Source organism: Urocitellus parryii, chromosome 3 (assembly GCF_045843805.1).
Source record: "Urocitellus parryii isolate mUroPar1 chromosome 3, mUroPar1.hap1, whole genome shotgun sequence".
Classification (NCBI taxonomy): domain Eukaryota; kingdom Metazoa; phylum Chordata; class Mammalia; order Rodentia; family Sciuridae; genus Urocitellus; species Urocitellus parryii.
The window spans coordinates 219,300,662-219,318,693 of NC_135533.1; the positions used below are offsets into that span (position 1 = coordinate 219,300,662).

At 64.6% G+C, this 18,032-nt stretch overlaps 1 protein-coding gene across 7 annotated transcripts; it reads right to left on the bottom strand.

Moving 5' to 3' along the window:
• Positions 1–469: 469 nt before the first annotated feature.
• On the bottom strand, positions 470–14,619 carry Plk5 (polo like kinase 5 (inactive)). 7 transcript variants are annotated; one of them, XM_026414009.2, is made up of 14 exons: positions 14,382–14,618; positions 13,271–13,372; positions 13,022–13,138; positions 12,224–12,353; positions 12,062–12,149; positions 11,866–11,961; positions 11,159–11,357; positions 9,207–9,333; positions 8,997–9,070; positions 8,592–8,676; positions 8,326–8,403; positions 6,561–6,717; positions 3,782–3,911; positions 470–888 (listed from the first exon to the last, which is right to left on the bottom strand). In XM_026414009.2, the coding sequence occupies exons 1-14, from the start codon at positions 14,487–14,489 to the stop codon at positions 742–744; spliced, it is 1,638 nt and encodes a 545-aa protein (XP_026269794.2). In that variant the 5' UTR covers positions 14,490–14,618; the 3' UTR covers positions 470–741. The 7 variants fall into 7 exon arrangements, with proteins under 7 accessions (XP_026269794.2, XP_026269795.2, XP_026269791.2 ...); XM_026414010.2 differs by having other exon boundaries at positions 857–888; positions 8,326–8,395; positions 14,382–14,614; XM_026414006.2 differs by lacking the exon at positions 470–888 and adding an exon at positions 2,573–3,028 and having other exon boundaries at positions 8,326–8,395; positions 14,382–14,619.
• Positions 14,620–18,032: the final 3,413 nt, after the last annotated feature.

The window sequence follows — 18,032 nt, forward strand, 5'->3', positions numbered from 1 at the left end:
AGCCGGTGGTGGCAGTTGGGCTCTGAGGGTTTTTCCTGAGGAGCTGTTTTGTTTGGCGTTTGTAGTTTTAAAAATAAAGTTTGTTTCTTTTGACAAGTGGCTCCTGAATTGTGCCCAGCCAGACTGCGGCACAGGGGGGTGGCGCCGCGGGCCTCACCTGAGCTGAACCGTGCTCTTCTGGGGCCTCTGGGTCCCAGGCCAGCCCTGCTCATAAGGATTGGGAGGGGCGTTCTGTCCTGTGAAACCAGATGATTGTGGAACCAGTGATAGATGGAGGGACAGGGTGCTCTGTCCGTACTCCAGAGTGCCCTCACCAGGACAGGAGCCAGGTGACAGCTGCACTGTGGATGGACCTGAGGACCTCGTGCTGAGGTCCTGTGACCCAGTGACAGGAGAGTCCAGGGGAGACGGATGTGGCCCCGGGGTGCAGGGCTGGAGGCGGGCTCTGTGGGCTCTCAGGCCCTGGGAAGTGAGCAAAGCCAGGAGCAGGAGCTGCTCCGCGGGTGGCTGTGTCGCGCTGTAAAAGTGGCAAAGGTCATTTCAGTCACTAAAAGTGCCGGACGTCCACTCTGCTTCCTACAGGTCCTCTCTCCACACGCCCCCTTCCTCGGGGCTCCCCAGGGGCTCCCCAGACCCTCCCAAGGTGCAGAACCTGGTCCTCACCCAGCTCTGGCCCACCCCGGGCTCCCCACACCTCTGCTGCCTCCTGCACTCCTGTCGCTGGCCACAGTGTCTGTGGGGTCACTGCCCCACTGCCGTCCTGAAACGCCTGCCTCTCTCCGTCGCCCACTCCATTAAAAGCAGGAGCTGATCTACACACATGGGTGCACAATGCACCCGGGCAGAAGCCAGGCTTCGGTGCATGTTCAGACTATTTTTTGCAAGAACCTAAAGTGTATGAAACAGATGGAAAAAACCAGGTGACTCCGTGACCTCCCCCAAGTGGAGGGGCCTGGGATCAGTGCCTGGTGGCTCTGGGACTGAGTGGGAAGAGGACTCGGGAGGGTGACAGGGAGGGTCTGTGCTCTGGCCTGTCTTTGGCCTGGGGGGGGGGAGCCGTGTTGGCACCTGACCTGCAGCTGGTGTCCAGGACACAATCCTGGCAGGGAGGGCGGGCACCCAGGCTGGGCCCCACCCAGGCGGAGGGTGCCCGCTGACCTCTCTTCCCGGATGCAGCGCCTGGCCCAGGGACGTTGGCAGGGACCTCTCTCCTGCGGTGCGTGCGGTGCCCTGTGGCACAGGCTGCTGCTCCCAGGCATCGCTTTCCTTTCTCTTAGTGGCTTTTTTTTTTTTTTTTTTTTTTTTTTTGATTACAGAGAAAATGTGTTTCAGGAACAAGACATTATGTCTGTAAACACTTCCAGCATCAATGTCTGGGTGGCGCTCTGGGTCCAGGGTGCTGAGCAGCTTCCACCCACCGAGGGCAGAGCTCCCCAGTCATGAGGATCCAGTGTCCCAGATGTCCCCCAGGGTCCCCTGGGGGCAGTCAGCTCTCCCCCTGCAGAACAGCTACTCTGACCGAGAAGGGCATCTTAAAGACAGACGATGACGTCACACACACGTTAACAGTTCCCGACATCAACAAATGTCCTGGGTGCCCATTTCCACCGTGGCTCTTATAGGTACATATATATTGGGGTTTGGGGACACCTTTTAAGGGTGGCACCTGCATAATAAGTCAGTTACTCTTTCCCATGATGAGTGCCGGCGCCAACACGGGGACCTCAGGAGCTGAGCTTCACCCGGAACCACGCTGCTGGCATCTCACCGCCCTCCTAAACAGATGGCGAAGCTGAGGCCCGGGCTGGTGCCTGGGTCTCCCGGCCAGCATGGAATCCACTTCTGAACACCTGAGCCGCCACCCCAGAACGGCCCAGGAGCCACCAGCTGAGAATCGTGCCTGAAAGCACCCGTGGGGACCAAGGCCACGTCACCAGAGCAGATCTGCTACCCGGAGCCCCCAGGCCCCCACTCTGGCCCCCCACGAGGCACAGCCTCCTGCCCCTGGAGCTGGGTCACAGGTCCTTGCTGTGTCTCTCCCCTTGGAGGCCAGCCCCTCTCGGGCCTCAGTGTCTCTGACGGTCACAGGTGGCCCTTCTTCCACAGGCCAGAATGGGTTCTGTGTCCCCACCCTGGGTGGAGAATGACGGATATCCAGAGACGAGGTGGCCTGGGCTCCCACCTGGGGACGCAGAGGGCTCACGCTCTCCCACCCTGGTGTCTGCAGGCTCCTCCCACATTTGGGGTGAGGGAACCTCTGGTGTGGTGTCCCGTGGAGGCACCCTGCACCCCTCGTGGCGTCTGGTGACAAACTCTCTACATCTCACGGCTCCCTGCGCCAACACCAATGTCCCCACTGCTTGTCCATTAAGCAAATGTCCCCGAGTGCAGGTTCTGGGGAAGGCAAGGCGCCACTTTGGGTGCTGATCTCCGCATTGGTGCAAAGTCTCGCCGTCTGTGCCGCGAAGGGCACCCCCTCGAGAGGCCCCTCGGGCCCCCGAGGGAGGAGGACGGCACGCGGCAGAGTCGAGTGCTTTTTTTTTTTTTTTTTTCAATATATTTTTGGACGTTGATGGACTTGCTCTCATTCATTTATTTTATGCGGTGCTGAGGGTCGAACCCGGTGCCTCCCCATGGTGGGCAAGTGCTCTACCACTGAGCCCCCGCCCCAGTCGATGCCCACGGGAGTCAGGTTGAACAGTCAGGCCACGGGGCGAGAAGCCACCCTGCCACCCTCCTGAGTGCCCCCGCTCTCCCGACTCCCTCGGGGGAGGAGCAGGAACAGGAATGGAGCCTGGGTCCCCAGCCCCGTCACTCGGAGGTCCACTCTGATCCTGGGTCGCTATAAGCTCTGCAGCAGGTGGAGCGTGCAGCGCAGGTGCTGCAGGGCAGCCGGGGCACACTCGCGGCGCTGCAGGGTGCCCAGGGAGTAGGAGGCCCCTGGCTGACCCCGCGCCCAGTGGGTGAGCAGCAGCCCCTGGCCCTCGCCACTCAGCACCAGCTGGGTCTGCAGCCCACCGAAGCTGACCTGTGGGGCAAGGAGCAGGGTCCAGATGGGGGCCTCCTCCTGCCCCTGCCTGCCCCTGCCTTCTGGGAGGAGCCCCAGCCTGGTGAATGCCAAAGTCAGAAGCCACCGAGTTTACGGTAGAGAGGGGGACACTGAGACTGAGCTGGGGACTCAGCTGCCAAGGCCCCCTCCTGGCCCCGCGGCCTCGTCGAGTGCGGTCTCCGGGCCTCAGCCAGGCACATCTTTTCTGGCTGCGGAAGCCAGCGAGGTGCAGAGGGGCCTGCCACTGGGCTCTGCAGCCCCGAGGGACCAGAGGGCACTTCCTCCCCGAGACTGAGCAGTGTCAGGAGCGGCACCGTCAGAGCTGCCCAGAGCTTCGCCTGAGGGTCCTCAGGACAAGGACCCATGAGCTCCCCATGACATGCACTCGAGCCCAGGAAGACCCCCAGCATGACATTCTGCTGTCCCTAAACGTCATCACTGTGCGTGGTGGGGCTGAGGATGACCCCGGGGCGGCCCCCAGCCCCTTCACACTCAGGAGCCAGCGCTTTTGGGGTCTCCTGGGACCCCAAGCTGGCCAAGAGGCCCTGGCCCACCTGGCCCCTTGCTCACCTGCAGGGTCCCGTCGCTGAACAGCAGCAGCAGCGCCTGCGAGGTCCCCACGAAGCGCAGCAGGCAGAGGCCCAGCGCGGCGGGCGGCTGGGGGGCAGGCGAGGCCCCCTCCTGCAGACAGGGCGTCAGGGCGCCGGCCCCTCTCCCCGCCCCCCAGCTCACCTCCCGCAGGCGCCTCTGCAGGTAGCCGGTGAGGAGCCGCAGGACGGCCAGCTTGGCGCCCAGCGCCCGGGGGACGTCCCTCAGGGCGAAGGTCTCCAGCCTCCCTCGCGCGGGCAGGTAGCAGATGTGGCTGTGGGCAGGAGGAGGGGGCCTCGGTCCTGGGCACTGTGCCTGTGGGCGCCGTGCCACCTGTCCCAGCCTCCTGAGTGGTGACTCTGAAGAAGGCTCTACCTGCCACTCGGATCCCCCAGCCCTGGCCTCTCTAGTGTCCTCATGACCCCAGATGCTCCCACTGACCGCCCCTCAGCCCACGGCGCTCCGCCCTCCACGGCTACAGCTACGGCCTGCCTGGCTAGTCCACGGCCTGCCTGCTGGTCCCCTGCCTGCCTGGCTAGTCCACGGCCTGCCTGGCTAGTCCACGGCCTGCCTGGCTAGTCCCCCACCTGCCTGGCTAGTCCCCCACCTGCCTGCTGGTCCCCCACCTGCCTGGCCAGTACCCCACCTGCCTGGCTAGTCCCCCACCTGCCTGGCTAGTCCCGCACCTGCCTGGCTAGTCCCCCACCTGCCTGGCTAGTCCACGGCCTGCCTGGCTAGTCCCCCACCTGCCTGGCTAGTCCCCCACCTGCCTGCTGGTCCCCCACCTGCCTGCTGGTCCCCCACCTGCCTGGCCAGTCCCCCGCCTGCCTGGCTAGTCCACGGCCTGCCTCACTAGTCCACCGCCTGCCTGGCTAGTCCCCCAACTGCCTGGCTAGTCCCCAGCCTGCCTGGCCAGTCCCCCGCCTGCCTGCTGGTCCCCCGCCTGCCTGGCTAGTCCACGGCCTGCCTGCTGGTCCCCCACCTGCCTGGCTAGTCCCCCACCTGCCTGCTGGTCCCCCACCTGCCTGCTGGTCCCCCACCTGCCTGCTGGTCCCCCACCTGCCTGGCTAGTCCCCCACCTGCCTGCTGGTCCCCCACCTGCCTGGCCAGTCCCCCACCTGCCTGGCTAGTCCCCCGCCTGCCTGGCTAGTCCACGGCCTGCCTGGCTAGTCCCCCGCCTGCCTGGCTAGTCCCCCACCTGCCTGGCTAGTCCCCCACCTGCCTGGCTAGTCCACAGCCTGCCTGGCTAGTCCACAGCCTGCCTGGCTAGTCCCCCACCTGCCTGGCTAGTCCCCCACCTGCCTGCTGGTCCCCCGCCTGCCTGCTGGTCCCCCGCCTGCCTGGCTAGTCCCCCGCCTGCCTGGCTAGTCCCCCGCCTGCCTGGCTAGTCCCCCGCCTGCCTGCTGGTCCCCTGCCTGCTGGTCCCCTGCCTGCCTGGCTAGTCCCCCGCCTGCCTGGCTAGTCCCCCACCTGCCTGCTGGTCCCCCACCTGCCTGGCTAGTCCACGACCTGCCTGGCTAGTCCCCAACCTGCCTGCTGGTCCCCCACCTGCCTGGCTAGTCCCCCACCTGCCTGCTGGTCCCCCACCTGCCTGGCTAGTCCCCCACCTGCCTGCTGGTCCCCCAACTGCCTGGCTAGTCCCCAGCCTGCCTGGCCAGTCCCCCGCCTGCCTGCTGGTCCCCCGCCTGCCTGGCTAGTCCACGGCCTGCCTGCTGGTCCCCCACCTGCCTGGCTAGTCCCCCACCTGCCTGCTGGTCCCCCACCTGCCTGGCTAGTCCCCCACCTGCCTGCTGGTCCCCCACCTGCCTGGCCAGTCCCCCGCCTGCCTGGCTAGTCCCCCGCCTGCCTGGCCAGTCCCCCGCCTGCCTGCTGGTCCCCCGCCTGCCTGGCTAGTCCACGGCCTGCCTGCTGGTCCCCCACCTGCCTGGCTAGTCCACGGCCTGCCTGCTGGTCCCCCACCTGCCTGCTGGTCCCCCACCTGCCTGGCTAGTCCCCCACCTGCCTGGCTAGTCCCCCACCTGCCTGCTGGTCCCCCACCTGCCTGCTGGTCCCCCACCTGCTTGGCTAGTCCCCCACCTGCCTGGCTAGTCCCCCACCTGCCTGGCTAGTCCCCCACCTGCCTGCTGGTCCCCCACCTGCCTGCTGGTCCCCCACCTGCTTGGCTAGTCCCCCACCTGCCTGGCCAGTCCCCCGCCTGCCTGGCCAGTCCCCCGCCTGCCTGCTGGTCCCCCGCCTGCCTGGCTAGTCCACGGCCTGCCTGCTGGTCCCCCGCCTGCCTGGCTAGTCCACGGCCTGCCTGCTGGTCCCCCGCCTGCCTGGCTAGTCCACGGCCTGCCTGCTGGTCCCCCACCTGCCTGCTGGTCCCCCACCTGCCTGGCCAGTCCCCCACCTGCCTGCTGGTCCCCCGCCTGCCTGGCTAGTCCCCCGCCTGCCTGGCTAGTCCCCCGCCTGCCTGGCTAGTCCACGGCCTGCCTGGTCAGTCCCCCGCCTGCCTGGCCAGTCCCCGCCTGCCTGCTGGTCTCTGTCACTTGGGCCAGAAAGACCTGCTGAAGGGTGAGCTGGGGGCTGGGGGGAGTGGGGGCACCCAGAGCCTGGGGGGGCCTTCTGTCCCACCCCCTCTCCGGGCCTGACAATGGCCTGGGAGACCTGTCCCTCCCCCCAGTCCAGCCTCCGCTGCGGTGTGCCCCAGCTGGGGGCCTGGCACACCTGCCCCCATGACTCCCCTGAACCTCGTGGGTTCTTCCCGCCCCCTCGACTGCGAGTCCCCTCCCTCCTGGCTGCCCTCGTGGTCAGCTTCCTGCAGAAGGCAGCCCGCTCACTTGCTGAGCACTGACCCCGGGCAGTGAGCCCTGCCAGGAGTGAGGACTAGTCCACTCAGGGAGGCGGGAGGGTGGTCTCCAGGGAAAGGAGCCCCAGCACTTACCTTCCTGGGGGGCGCAGGGCCATGTGGGTGCCATCCCGAAACAGGACTCCACTGCCCCCGTCCGACAGCTGGTAGCCAAAGCCATACTTGCTGGAATAATCCACCCACCTGGGAGCCCAGAGGGAGGGCTGCTGCTCCCCTGGGGGGTCCTGTGTGGCTGAGCACAAAGATGAGGTGTGCTGACCTGGGGTCAGGGTGGGGCCTGGGCAGAGGGCTGGGGGCTCCAACAGAGGGCCAGTCCGCAGAGGAGATGTTGAAGAGTGGCATCGTCGTAGAGGGGAGGCCGAGGGAGGAGGGTGGCAAGTTTGAGGCCAGCCTCAGCAACTTAGCAAGACTCTGTCTCAACATACAAGACTAAGAGGGCCGGCCGGGGTGGCTCAGTGGCAGAGCACCTGGGTTCAGCCCCCAGTGCCAAAGTGAATCAGCATAAAAAACACTGAAAAAAGTTCAGGGACAGGTCTCCTGATTCCTGCCGCTCACAGGGAGAATCTGGGGCCAGGAGGTGCTTCAGGAAGTGAGGGATTCCCCACCACTGCAATGGAGGAAGCACCAGAAAGTGTGGTTTTATTTTGTTAAAAGAATTTGCGTTTGAAAATGGAGGTCTCCCTCCGCGGGGTGCAGAGGGTTGAATGTTCTCGATACAGAGAGGGTCGGTGACGGAGGCATGGATGTGCCGGTCCCTGCAATCTGTCCCTCCTTTGCTGTGTGGCAATGCCACCCTGGGGCTGGGAAAGTGACCACGCCGCAGGTGCCTGCCCAGCATGCAGAGGCCCCGGTCCATCTGCACACGGGGTCACCATGTGCCAGTCAAAAATAAAAACAGACAAGTGAATACATTTTTCTGTCAACTGAAAAAAATACTGCTCGATGCCACGCGGGATCCTGGATCAGACCCTGGATCAGGCCCTGGGACACAGCTCAGCCGCCGAGAGCTCGCCCCCATGCACAGGCCCTGGGTTCAGTCCCCAGCTCCACAAGAAGAAGAGGAAGAGAACGGAGAGGCAGTGGGGACCGGTGGCGTCTGACAGAGGGAGCCGGCTGCTCCGGCCCAGGCAGGGGGTGGCCGGAGCCCAGCCAGGAGACCAGCGAGGCCCCTCGAGGAGGTGACTGACAGCTAAACGGACACGGCGGGCACTGGGTTCCTGTCTGGCCCCGTGTGGGCATCTCAGCCGCCCACGTCCTGGCAGCGAGCCCACCTGGGAGGGGTCGGGAGGTTCCTGCTTATCTTTTCTCGAACCACTTTCTACCATTTACTAAAAATCTTAAGAATATAAAAATTGGCTCCGGTTGCTTAGAGCCTCTAAAGTGAGGGGTCTCCCTCGAACTCAGCCTGGGGAAGCGGAAGAGGCGATGGGAACAGACCTGTGCCACCTGGGGCTGGGCCTGGGTCCTCCCCAGGCAGGTGGGAGGCTGTGGCGGGTGATGGGTGAGGGGAGGCAGGGTTTGGGGCTTGGGGACCCTGAGGACAGGGTCCCATCTCCCGGGTGGGGTGGATGGACCAGGCGTGGTGTTGGCGGAGGTTGGAAGTCAGTTCGGCCTCCTCCGTGGCTCTCGGGCAAAGCTGGGTAAGAAGCTGAGGTGGCCACCCTGAGAGAGCTCCCGAGCCCTCCCCAGCACGGCTGACCCCAAGGCCCAGGGACTTGCTGGGAGTCACCGCACCCTGAGGCCTCCCGGTCCCCAGCTCAGCCCCTGAAATGGGGAGGCCCTGGAGGGGGACCCTGGACACTCAGGTCATGCTGGGCAGGCAGGGCGGGGCGGCTCCTACCCACAGGGCCAGCGTCCAGGCAGAGCTGTAGTTTCCTGATGGCGGCTGCCACCTCCGTCTCTGGGCTCTCCTGTGGCCCTGGGGGGTCAGAGCATGTGGGGGCAGCCAGGCTGGGCCCCTCCAGACTCTCACATCTACGAAAAGTCTCATCTTTAACCCAGAAGGACAGTTCCCCATGTTTCAGGTGTGGACCAGGAGGGGGCGGTGGCCAGGCTGGGGATGCGCCTCCTGCAGGTGCTCACTGCCAGGGCCCAGGGCCTGCTCACCTGCCGGGTCGCTCCGGAGGGTCCCTTGTGTGAGCAAGTGGACGAGGGCCTGGGGACAGTGAGCCCCTCTCTCAGACAGGGAGGCCTTTGGAGGAAGTGGGAGAGGTAAGGGACCCCAGCCCCCCAGCCCCGACCCCCAGCAGCTCCCTCCGCCCGCCTGGCACAGCACCCACGGGAATGGCTTCCTCTGGGAGCAGCTCACAGGGCATCCAGAAGCACTCAGAAGCACGAGGGGGTGAACCAGGTGTGGGGTGGGTCCCAGGGGGAACCGGGCGGAGGAGAGCTAGATACAGAGGGGCCCCGTGAGTCAGACCAGATGGAGGGGCCTGGGGTCCCCAGAGGCCCAGGGAAGCCTGCGTGGGGCAGGAGCTTCAGGGGTGCGGTGCCCCCCCTGTGCCCTCTCACCTCGCTGCCCCAGTCCACGGAGTCAGGTTCTGGCCCTTCTCCTGGGCCCGAGGCCTCTTTGGAGGTGAAGGGACCTGAGGGAGCACAAGGCTTTGGCAGAGCCGCAGCTGGCAGAGGGGGAGGCCTGGGCAGCACCAGCAAGTGGGACGGCCGCGGCAGGCGGGAGCCAGTGCTGGGGACATGGGCAGGGGTGGGCAGCCAGGCACTCACAGGGAGGTCCACACTGGGCCGACAGTAGCTGGCCCACTTTCCGGAAGAGGCTGCCCAGAGGTTGTGGGAAGGTGAAGACCGGGGGGCTGTGGCAGGAGTGGGAGGGCATCCGCTCCGGAGTGAAGCCCTTCAGAGCAGGGCGGAGGGTCAGCGCACTCACATGAGGACAGGTGCCTGTCCCCTTGTTCCTGCACCTCCACAACCCTCCTCTCTCCACCTAACCACAGGCCGCCCGGCTCCCAGCACCCGGCTTACCTGGGCCAGGCCTCCCTACACAGGGCCTGAGCACCCTCAGCTCCACCTGTGCCCCACCTGTGCCCCACCTGTGCCTCACCTGTGCCCTACCTGTGGACCACCTGTACTTCACCTGTGCCTCACCTGTGCCCCACCTGTGCCTCACCTATGCCCTACCTGTGGCCCACCTGTGCTTCACCTGTGCCTCACCTGTGCCTCACCCGTGCCTCATCTGTGCCCTACCTGTGGCCCCCCTGTGCTTCACCTGTGCCTCACCTGTGCCTCACCCGTGCCTCATCTGTGCCCTACCTGTGGCCCCCCTGTGCCTCACCTGTGCCACCCTGTGCCTCACCTGTGCCTCAGCTGTGCCCTACCTGTGGCCCACCTGTGCCTCACCTGTGTGTCATCTGTGCCCTACCTGTGGACCACATGTGCTTCACCTGTACCTCACTGTGCCTCATCTGTGCCCTACCTGTGCTTCATCTGTGCCCCACCTGTGCCTCACCTGTGCCCTACTTGTGACCCACCTGTGCTTCACCTGTGCCTCATCTGTGCCCTACCTGTGGACCACATGTGCTTCACCTGTGCCTCATCTGTGCCCTACCTGTGCTTCACCTGTGCCCTACCTGTGGCCCACCTGTACTTCACCTGTGCCTCACCTGTGCCCTACCTGTGGCCCACCTGTGCCTCACCTGTGTGTCATATGTGCCCTACTGTGGACCACATGTGCTTCACCTGTACCTCACTGTGCCTCATCTGTGCCCTACCTGTGGACCACATGTGCCTCACTTGTGCCTCACCTGTGTTTCACCTGTGCCCCACTGTGCCCCACCTGTGCCTCACCTGTGCCCCCCTGTGCCTCACCTGTGCCTCACCTGTGCCCTACCTGTGGCCCACCTGTGCCTCACCCGTGCCCCACCTGTGCCCCCCTGTGCCTCACCTGTGCCTCATCTGTGCCCTACCTGTGGACCACATGTGCTTCACCTGTACCTCACTGTGCCTCATCTGTGCCTCATCTGTGCCCTACCTGTGCTTCACCTGTGCCCCACCTGTGCCCTACTTGTGGCCCACCTGTGCTTCACCTGTGCCTTATCTGTGCCCTACCTGTGGACCACATGTGCTTCACCTGTGCCTCACTGTGCCTCATCTGTGCCCTACCTGTGCTTCACCTGTGCCCCACCTGTGCCTCACCTGTGCCCTACCTGTGGCCCACATGTGCCTCACTTGTGCCTCACCTGCGCCTCATCTGTGCCCTGTGGACCACATGTGCTTCACCTGAGCCCCACCTGTGCCTTACCTGTGCCCTACCTATGCCTCACCTGTGCCCTACCTGTGGCCCACCTGTGCTTTACCTGTGTCTACTGTGCCTCATCTGTGACCCTCCTGTGCCTCACCTGTGCCCCACCTGTGCCCCCCTGTGCCTCACTGGTGCCCCACCTGTGCCTCATCTGTGCCCTACCTGTGGCCCTCCTGTGCCTCACCTGTGCCTCACCTGTGCCCTACCTGTGCCCCACTGGCCTCACCTGTGCCCCACCTGTACTTCACCTGTGGCCCACCTGTGGCCCACCTGTGCCTCACCTGTGCCCTACCTGTGACCCACCTGGCCTCACCTATGCCTCACCTGTGCCCTACCTGTGCCCCACTGGCCTCACCTGTGCCCCACCTGTACTTCACCTGTGGCCCACCTGTGCCTTACCTGTGCCCCATCTCTGCCTCACCTGTGTGAAGAAGTCGTCCTGCAGCAGGTGGTCCACGTTGGGCCTCTCAGCTGGATCAGGTGCCAGGAGGCGGGCAATGAGGCGGCGGGCATTGGGTGACAGGTGGGCAGGCTCTGGATAGTGGCCATCACGGATGTTCTGGTACATCTCTGACAGGGATGCCGCCACAAAAGGTGGGGTGCCAGTCAGCACTGTGTACCTGGGCCAGGTGGGGGCAGGAACAAAGGTACCCGTGTCCTCAGTTTGCTCACAGCTACCTGTGCACACCCAGCCATCCCTACGCACCTCACGCCCCTCCTCTGACACTCGGTGTGCACTCTCCCAGACTTGAGCTGATCCATGTGCCCCGGCCTCTCCTGTGCACGCTGCTCAGGGACTTTGTGCTCTACCTGCCAGCACCTGTCCAACCCCAGCGGGTGCACAGGCATCTGCACCCTGATCTTCTGGGCCACCCACCTGCACCCAGCTGTTCAACATCTGTGCACCCTCATTCCTCCCTCAGATGTACCTGTGCACGTGTGCCCCACTTACTCCTGCACACTCACATGACGACAGGTGCTGTCCCCTTGTGCCTGTACCTCCACAACTCTCCTCTCTCCACTTAACCTTCCCCGGTACCTGCCTTCACCTGTCCTTGCCCATGTGCATGCTCCCACCTGCCCATTGCCTGGTCCTGCTGGGGCAGTCCTGCCCCCTGCCCCACTCACATGATGCAGCCCAGGGCCCAGATGTCCGATGGGCAGGAGTGCCCCTTTCTGGACACCACCTCTGGGGCCAGGAGGTTTGGAGTCCCACAGAGCACCCTGGGAAGGAATGATGGGGGGTGGGTGGCTGGGGCCCCTTGCCAGGTTTGGGGCCTCCCTCACCTACCCACAGGGTATTCTCAGGGTCTCCCACTCTCACCTGTGGCAGCGGCCCCCTGGCCCCAACCTGGTGGCCAGTCCCAGGTCTCCGATTTTCACCTCCATCTTCTTGTTAAGTAATAAATTACCTGCCGGTGGGGAGGTTGCAGGGGCGTGAGGGGAGGACACCCTGCCACTCCCACCCCTGCAGCCCTGGACTCACTGAGCTTCAGGTCTCTGTGCACGATGCGCCGCTGATGGAGGTAGCGAAGGCCACCGATCACGCCCCGCAGGTAGTAGCGCACCTCGGGCTCCGTCAGGGTCTGCCGCGCCTTCAGCACGTGGGCCAAGGACTGCAGGTGGCCAGCCAGCAGCACACAGCACCCGGCGGGTACAGGTTAGGTGGCCATTGAGTTCAAGGGGCCCAAGAAGGCAAAGGGAAGTCCAACTTGGCCCAGGCAGGCCTAGAGGACGGCTGGACGGGCCCAAGTGAGCACACGGGGCACTTGGGAGGGCTCGGCGAGAGGTGGGAACAGGCAAGTTCACAGGGGCCCAGATGGCCCAGAGGAGCTTGAGAAGGGCTCCGTGACCGGAGGTGAACCCAGGTGAGTGCAGGTGTGCTCAAGTGGGCAGAGAGAGCTTCTGTGTGTCGGTGAAGTTTGAACTAAGTTCAGCTGGGCCAAGGTGGGCAGAGCTAGGTGCAGGAAGAGTTCAGGTGAGGGTGCATGCAGGCGAGCACAGGTGGGCATGAGTGGGTTTAAGTGGGCCAAGTAGAAACAATTAGGTTCAGGTGGCACCGTGGCCACACATGAGCACAAGATGTGCCTGATGACCACAGCATGCACTGAACACAGGTGAGCACAGGGGGTTCTTGGTGGGCACAGGTGAGTGAAGGATGGACACAGGTGGCCATACATGGACACAGGAAGCATGCTGATTGGACCGAGGACCGCGAATGACATTGGCACTGGTGGGAACAGATGGACGAGGGGCGGGAAGCTGGCTCCCCCTCCCCCAGCACCTGTCGGCTGCAGTACTCCAGCACCATGTACACATGGTCACGGTCAGCGAAGTGCCCATGGAAGGCCACTATGTTGTGGTGCCGCAGGCGTCTGTGCAGGGCGATCTCGCGTTCCACCTGTGGGACGTCCCCACATGCCCCGGTCTGAGGGGTGCCGGGGGATTCAGGCCACCAACATCACCCTGCCCCTGGGGAGGAAGGGCAGCCCGCGCTGCTGGCGGGACCCTGGAGGGCCGATGAGGTGCTCACCTTCCCTCTGGAGGGAAGCCTCCCGGCCCGCGGCACCACCTTAAGGGCAAACACAGCGCTGGTGGACATGTCTGTCAGCTTGTAGCAGCGGCTGAAGGCGCCCTGAGTGAGAGAGGGGTTAGCCTCTGGGCTGGACAGGTGCACAGGGCGTGTGGACACGCTGGCCACACCTCTGAAAATGCAGTGCCCATGGAGGCACCGGGCTGCTGGGGTCAGGTGTGGCCAGCGCTCGTCACACACACACACACACACACACACACACACGCTGGAGACAAATTGCACACGGCTCACACCCTCAAAGCTGGACCCATGACACGTGGACAGGCACACAGGTGCAGGCACACGCACGCAGTGCTGGGTGCATGTGACCCACAGACCACAGTGCAGCACCTGGTCCCCACACCCGGCACCCAGCACATGCACACACCTAGAAACAGTAACCAGAGACCCAGCACCCAGACACAGACACAGCACAACACAGGACCAATACATGCCAGCCCTCAACACAGCCCACAGACCACAAAAGTACCTGGACACACAACACACAGGGGCACAAAACACCCAGATCCACAGACACATCCAGACCTAGACGCCTACAACCCACAGAACACAACACAGTAGCTGGACACACAGCATCCCTACACAACACCTAATGCACCACACTGGACACAACACAGGAGCACACAACTCAACACCCCGACTCACACAAACCAATGCATGGACCCAAACCACCTGGGCGCACAAACGCACAGCGGGAGAAGAACCGCGAAGACGCAGGAGCACGAGAAGTGCAGCACAGTCACAGACCTACAAAAGGCACCAGACGCACACCCCAGACGCGCGCTGAGTACGGATTCCCGCCACAGGATCCGCACTCCAAGCCCCAGAGGTGCACCAAGCCCCAGATGCCCAACCCACGCAAGCTCCTCTCAGGACCCCAAACTCGCACGGATGCGAGCCACACGCAGAGACAAAAGCTGGGCTCAGGAGCCACAAGCCGCGCCACACACCTTGCCCCGGCGATCGGGCGCTCTCTCCCCACCCTGCCTCGCCCCCGCCAGGACCCCGAGCCCGGGCCCCTCGAGGCGGACTCGGGGTGCCCGGCCCCCACCTTGCCGATCAGCTTCCCGCGCCGGTAGACGCGCCCGGAGCTGGGGTCGCGCAAGAAGGCTGCCACCAGCTGGTGGCTCCGGTGCTGCCGCCTCGGCCCGGGCTCCATGCTCCGGCGCTGCGCAGCCAGCTGGCACCAGCCCGCGCCGCGCTCCGGCCCCGCGCGCAGTCGGGGCTCCTTTTATCGGCGGATGGGGGCCGGGGCGGGGCCAGGCGCTCCCAGCCGCCCCACCCGCGGGCCGCAGGGGCTGGGGAAGTTCCTGCCACCAGGGCAGCGCCCGCGCCCTGTGCGCGAGTGGGAGCCGAGCGCTGCCTGGACCCTTTTGTTCTTCCAGCCCTGCACCTCCTGGCGTCCTGGGAACTGTCACAGTGTCCATTCGCCCCCCCCCACCCCCCCGCAGGAAGCTGAGGCTCGAGGCCTCCCAGGGAAGGCGGCTGCCACGTGCAGGCTGCGATGGAGTGCTTAGCCATGAGTCTGATTGTGGTCCCCGGGCCCACATGACACTGGCTTGATGGCTTGGGGCACTGGGGAGTCACCACAGGATTAAGAGCGGGAGAGAAGCCCAGTGTCTCCAAGGCTGGTGGGCAGGGGGAGTGAGACCCTGCAGGGGGACAAAGGAGGCAGGACTGGGGTCTGAGAACAGGGAGGATACACCTAGGAGGGAGATTCAGCACTGAGGAGGACGTGAGCAGACCCTGTGTCCCAGGCAGCCTGGCCGGGTGTCTCTGGGATGGCGAGGGGAAGGTGAGTCGGGGAAGACCAGGCCCCAGCCTTGGCCGCTGGCCTTTCCTGGGCACCACCACTTCCCCTCACAGCCTCTGCCAGGGCCTGCTGAGGCTTTCCGGGTGAACACCCAGAGCCCCAGGGTGCTCAGGCCACTTGGCGGGCCACAGGGAGCAGTGGCCATGGACCAGGCAGCTGCCTGGGACTCCTTGGTGTTAATCCCCAAATGTTATGTAACACACAGTGGGGAGGGGCTAGCAGGGCTCCCTGTGGCTGGAACCAGGCCTTGGAATTTTCCAGAGACCAGGTTTCAGAAGCAGCCTGGCCACTCCAGGGGGATAAGAGATACGCTCTGAATGGCCGCCCACTCTCCTGGTGTGTCCAATGAGGTCCAGGGAGTGAGGGACCCAAGGACCCGATATGTGTGAGAGAGCAAGGTGCAGCTACCTTGGCAGGGTCCCAGTCTCAGTGCCAGGGCGGAGGACTCAAGGCCCACTGAGGACCAGCTGGCTGCGCCCGGGAGCCCAGGTTCCCTGCCAGGGAGAAGCCGTGTAGCTCAGGGGCACGGGGGTCTGAGCCATCACGTCACTGGAACCCTGAGGCGCCTCCTTCCCTCCGCATCCCTCCACTGAGATAACCCAGTACGTGCTAAGCACCTACTATGTGCGGACCTTGCTGCCCAAGACAGACCCAGATGGGCCCTGGTGCAGCTTAGACTGTAGAAGGAACTGCCAGGAGATGGTCTGAGGTCTAACCAAGTGCCCCAGAGGGATGGGAAGGCTTTGTGGGGATCACAGGCAGCCAGGCCCTGTCTGGGAAAGGCTGGTCCCTAAGTTAGGTGCTGTTCTCAGCCCCAAGGGACACAGACCAGAAACCCCAGCTCAGAGAGGTTTGTGCAAGCCCAGATCACCCACTGCAAGGGGCCAGACCTGGCCCAGAGTCCAGCAGCAGTGGGTCCACAGCCCCTGCCCCGCGGCCCTGCCCCTGAGGCCTCCTGCCCCAGCAGCACAGGGAGCAGTGCCAGGCAGAGCCCTTGCTCCAGGCCCAGTTGGTGGGAATCCAGAAGTTTCCTGGGGGAAGAAATGAGAGTTCCTGGCCCAGAGCCCCACAGCCTGCCCGTCAGCTGATGCTCAGCCCAGGCCAGTCCCCCCTCCCCTCTGGCTGCCTCTGGGTTCTCTGGCTGAGGCTCCGCCTCAGAACTGGGGACCTATCCTGGTCCCAGCCTGGCCCCTCTGGGCAGGGACCCCCTCCCCACCTCCTTGACACTGCCCTAGTCCTGGTGGACTCCCTGCCCACCCTGGCCTGGTGGGGGCTCTGGGGACCCCTGGGAGGAATCCCCAGCACAGCCTTGGCCCTGCCCAGGGCCCCTCGCAGACACTGGGGCCCAGGGGGATGGGCAGTGGGTCCTAGTGTTCCAGGAGAGGGCTGTGTGGCTTCGTGCCCTGGATGCGCTCAGCGCCACGGGAGAGTGCGCCTCACGGGAGCAAGTTCCTCCCGACGCGAACCTTCCTACTCCACCGCAGAGCAAAGGGAGCAGGGTGGTGTCAGGACAGGCCCCGGGGTGGCCCTGGAAGTGGGGGGCATGGCCCTGCCCGGCTGGAGAGGACGGGCCGCAGGGTCAGGACCAGAGGGAAACGGGCTCCTTCAGACTCCTTTCTTGAAACCCACCCTGGAGAGTGGAGTGAGCTGAGCCGCACAATGAAGAGTGGAGCCCCCACCCACCAGGGTTCGGGCAGCCCAGCGTCCATCGGGGAGAATGGACAGCCCAGGTGGCCTGTCCCTATAACCAAGCACTCATCCACCCACAGGAGCCAGGCCCCGGCACACACTGTCCTGTGGATGGCCCTGAAGACACACTGCTCAGTGACCTGTGCCAGCCACGGCAGGACTCAGACTGCAGGGTCCACCCACAGGAGGCCCCTGGACTCAGATCCACAGAGACAGGAAGCAGCACAGTGGGAGCAGGGCTGGGAGGGGACAGGAGCTTTAGGGTGGGAAGATGGAAAGTTCTAGAGGTGGTGGTGGGGACGGCTGCTCAGCCCTGGGATCGGGCTTCATGCCTCTGAAACTTGCACTAAAGAAGGTGAGGACGGTGCATTTTGTATTATGTATTTTTTGCCACAATAAAAAAATGAAAAAGAGATATTTTGTGCGCCCAGCTGGGGGCTTCCTGCACCCTCACTGTACAGAGGAGCGAGCAGGCCCAGCGTGTGGGCCGCCGTTAGGGGCCAAGTGGCCTCGGGCTGCCCGAGCCTGCATCCCCACCCCCGGGGTCCCGCTGCCATGGGGGTGGGTGCGGAGCCCTGCCTGGCGCCCACCCTGTGCACCCATCCAGGAGGCACGCCCAGGTCCCCCCAGTCTCCGCTCCCGCTGCCCTGAGATGACTCTTCAGACTCAGCAGATTTCTCAGGAGAAGCTCCGGGAAGCTTTTCTCAAAATACCTGCGGCAGGTGGAGGGGCCCTGAGCAGGCAGGGAGCTGGACTCCCAGAGGCCGCTGGCCCCGATCACGGGGCTGGCACGGGGTCGGGCCACCAGGGCCCAGCCTCCCAGCCCCCTCCTGCCAGGGTGGGAGCATCTGGGGACGTCGCGCCCGGGGACGTGACTCAGCCCAGATCCGGTCCCCTTCTGTGTCCTGGAGTCCCACATGCCTGGGCTCGTGAGCCCTCAGCCCGGCCAGGAAGGTCCCCGGGGACCAGCAGCCCCAGTGGCAAGGAGGCAGGAGGGGCCCCACCTGCACCAGGCTCCGGAACCCGCCCCGTGTGGCAGGGACGAGGCCCGCGTGGCCTGGAGCGGGCACCTGGACTCGCTGCGGCTTCCAGACCCCCAGGACCCCCCCTTCTGCTCTTCCCCACCCTGGCTCTAGTTCTTCCAGTCCTCCGGGAGCCTCCCTTCCTCTCCCTTCACCCCCCACACTGTCCAGGGGTGGC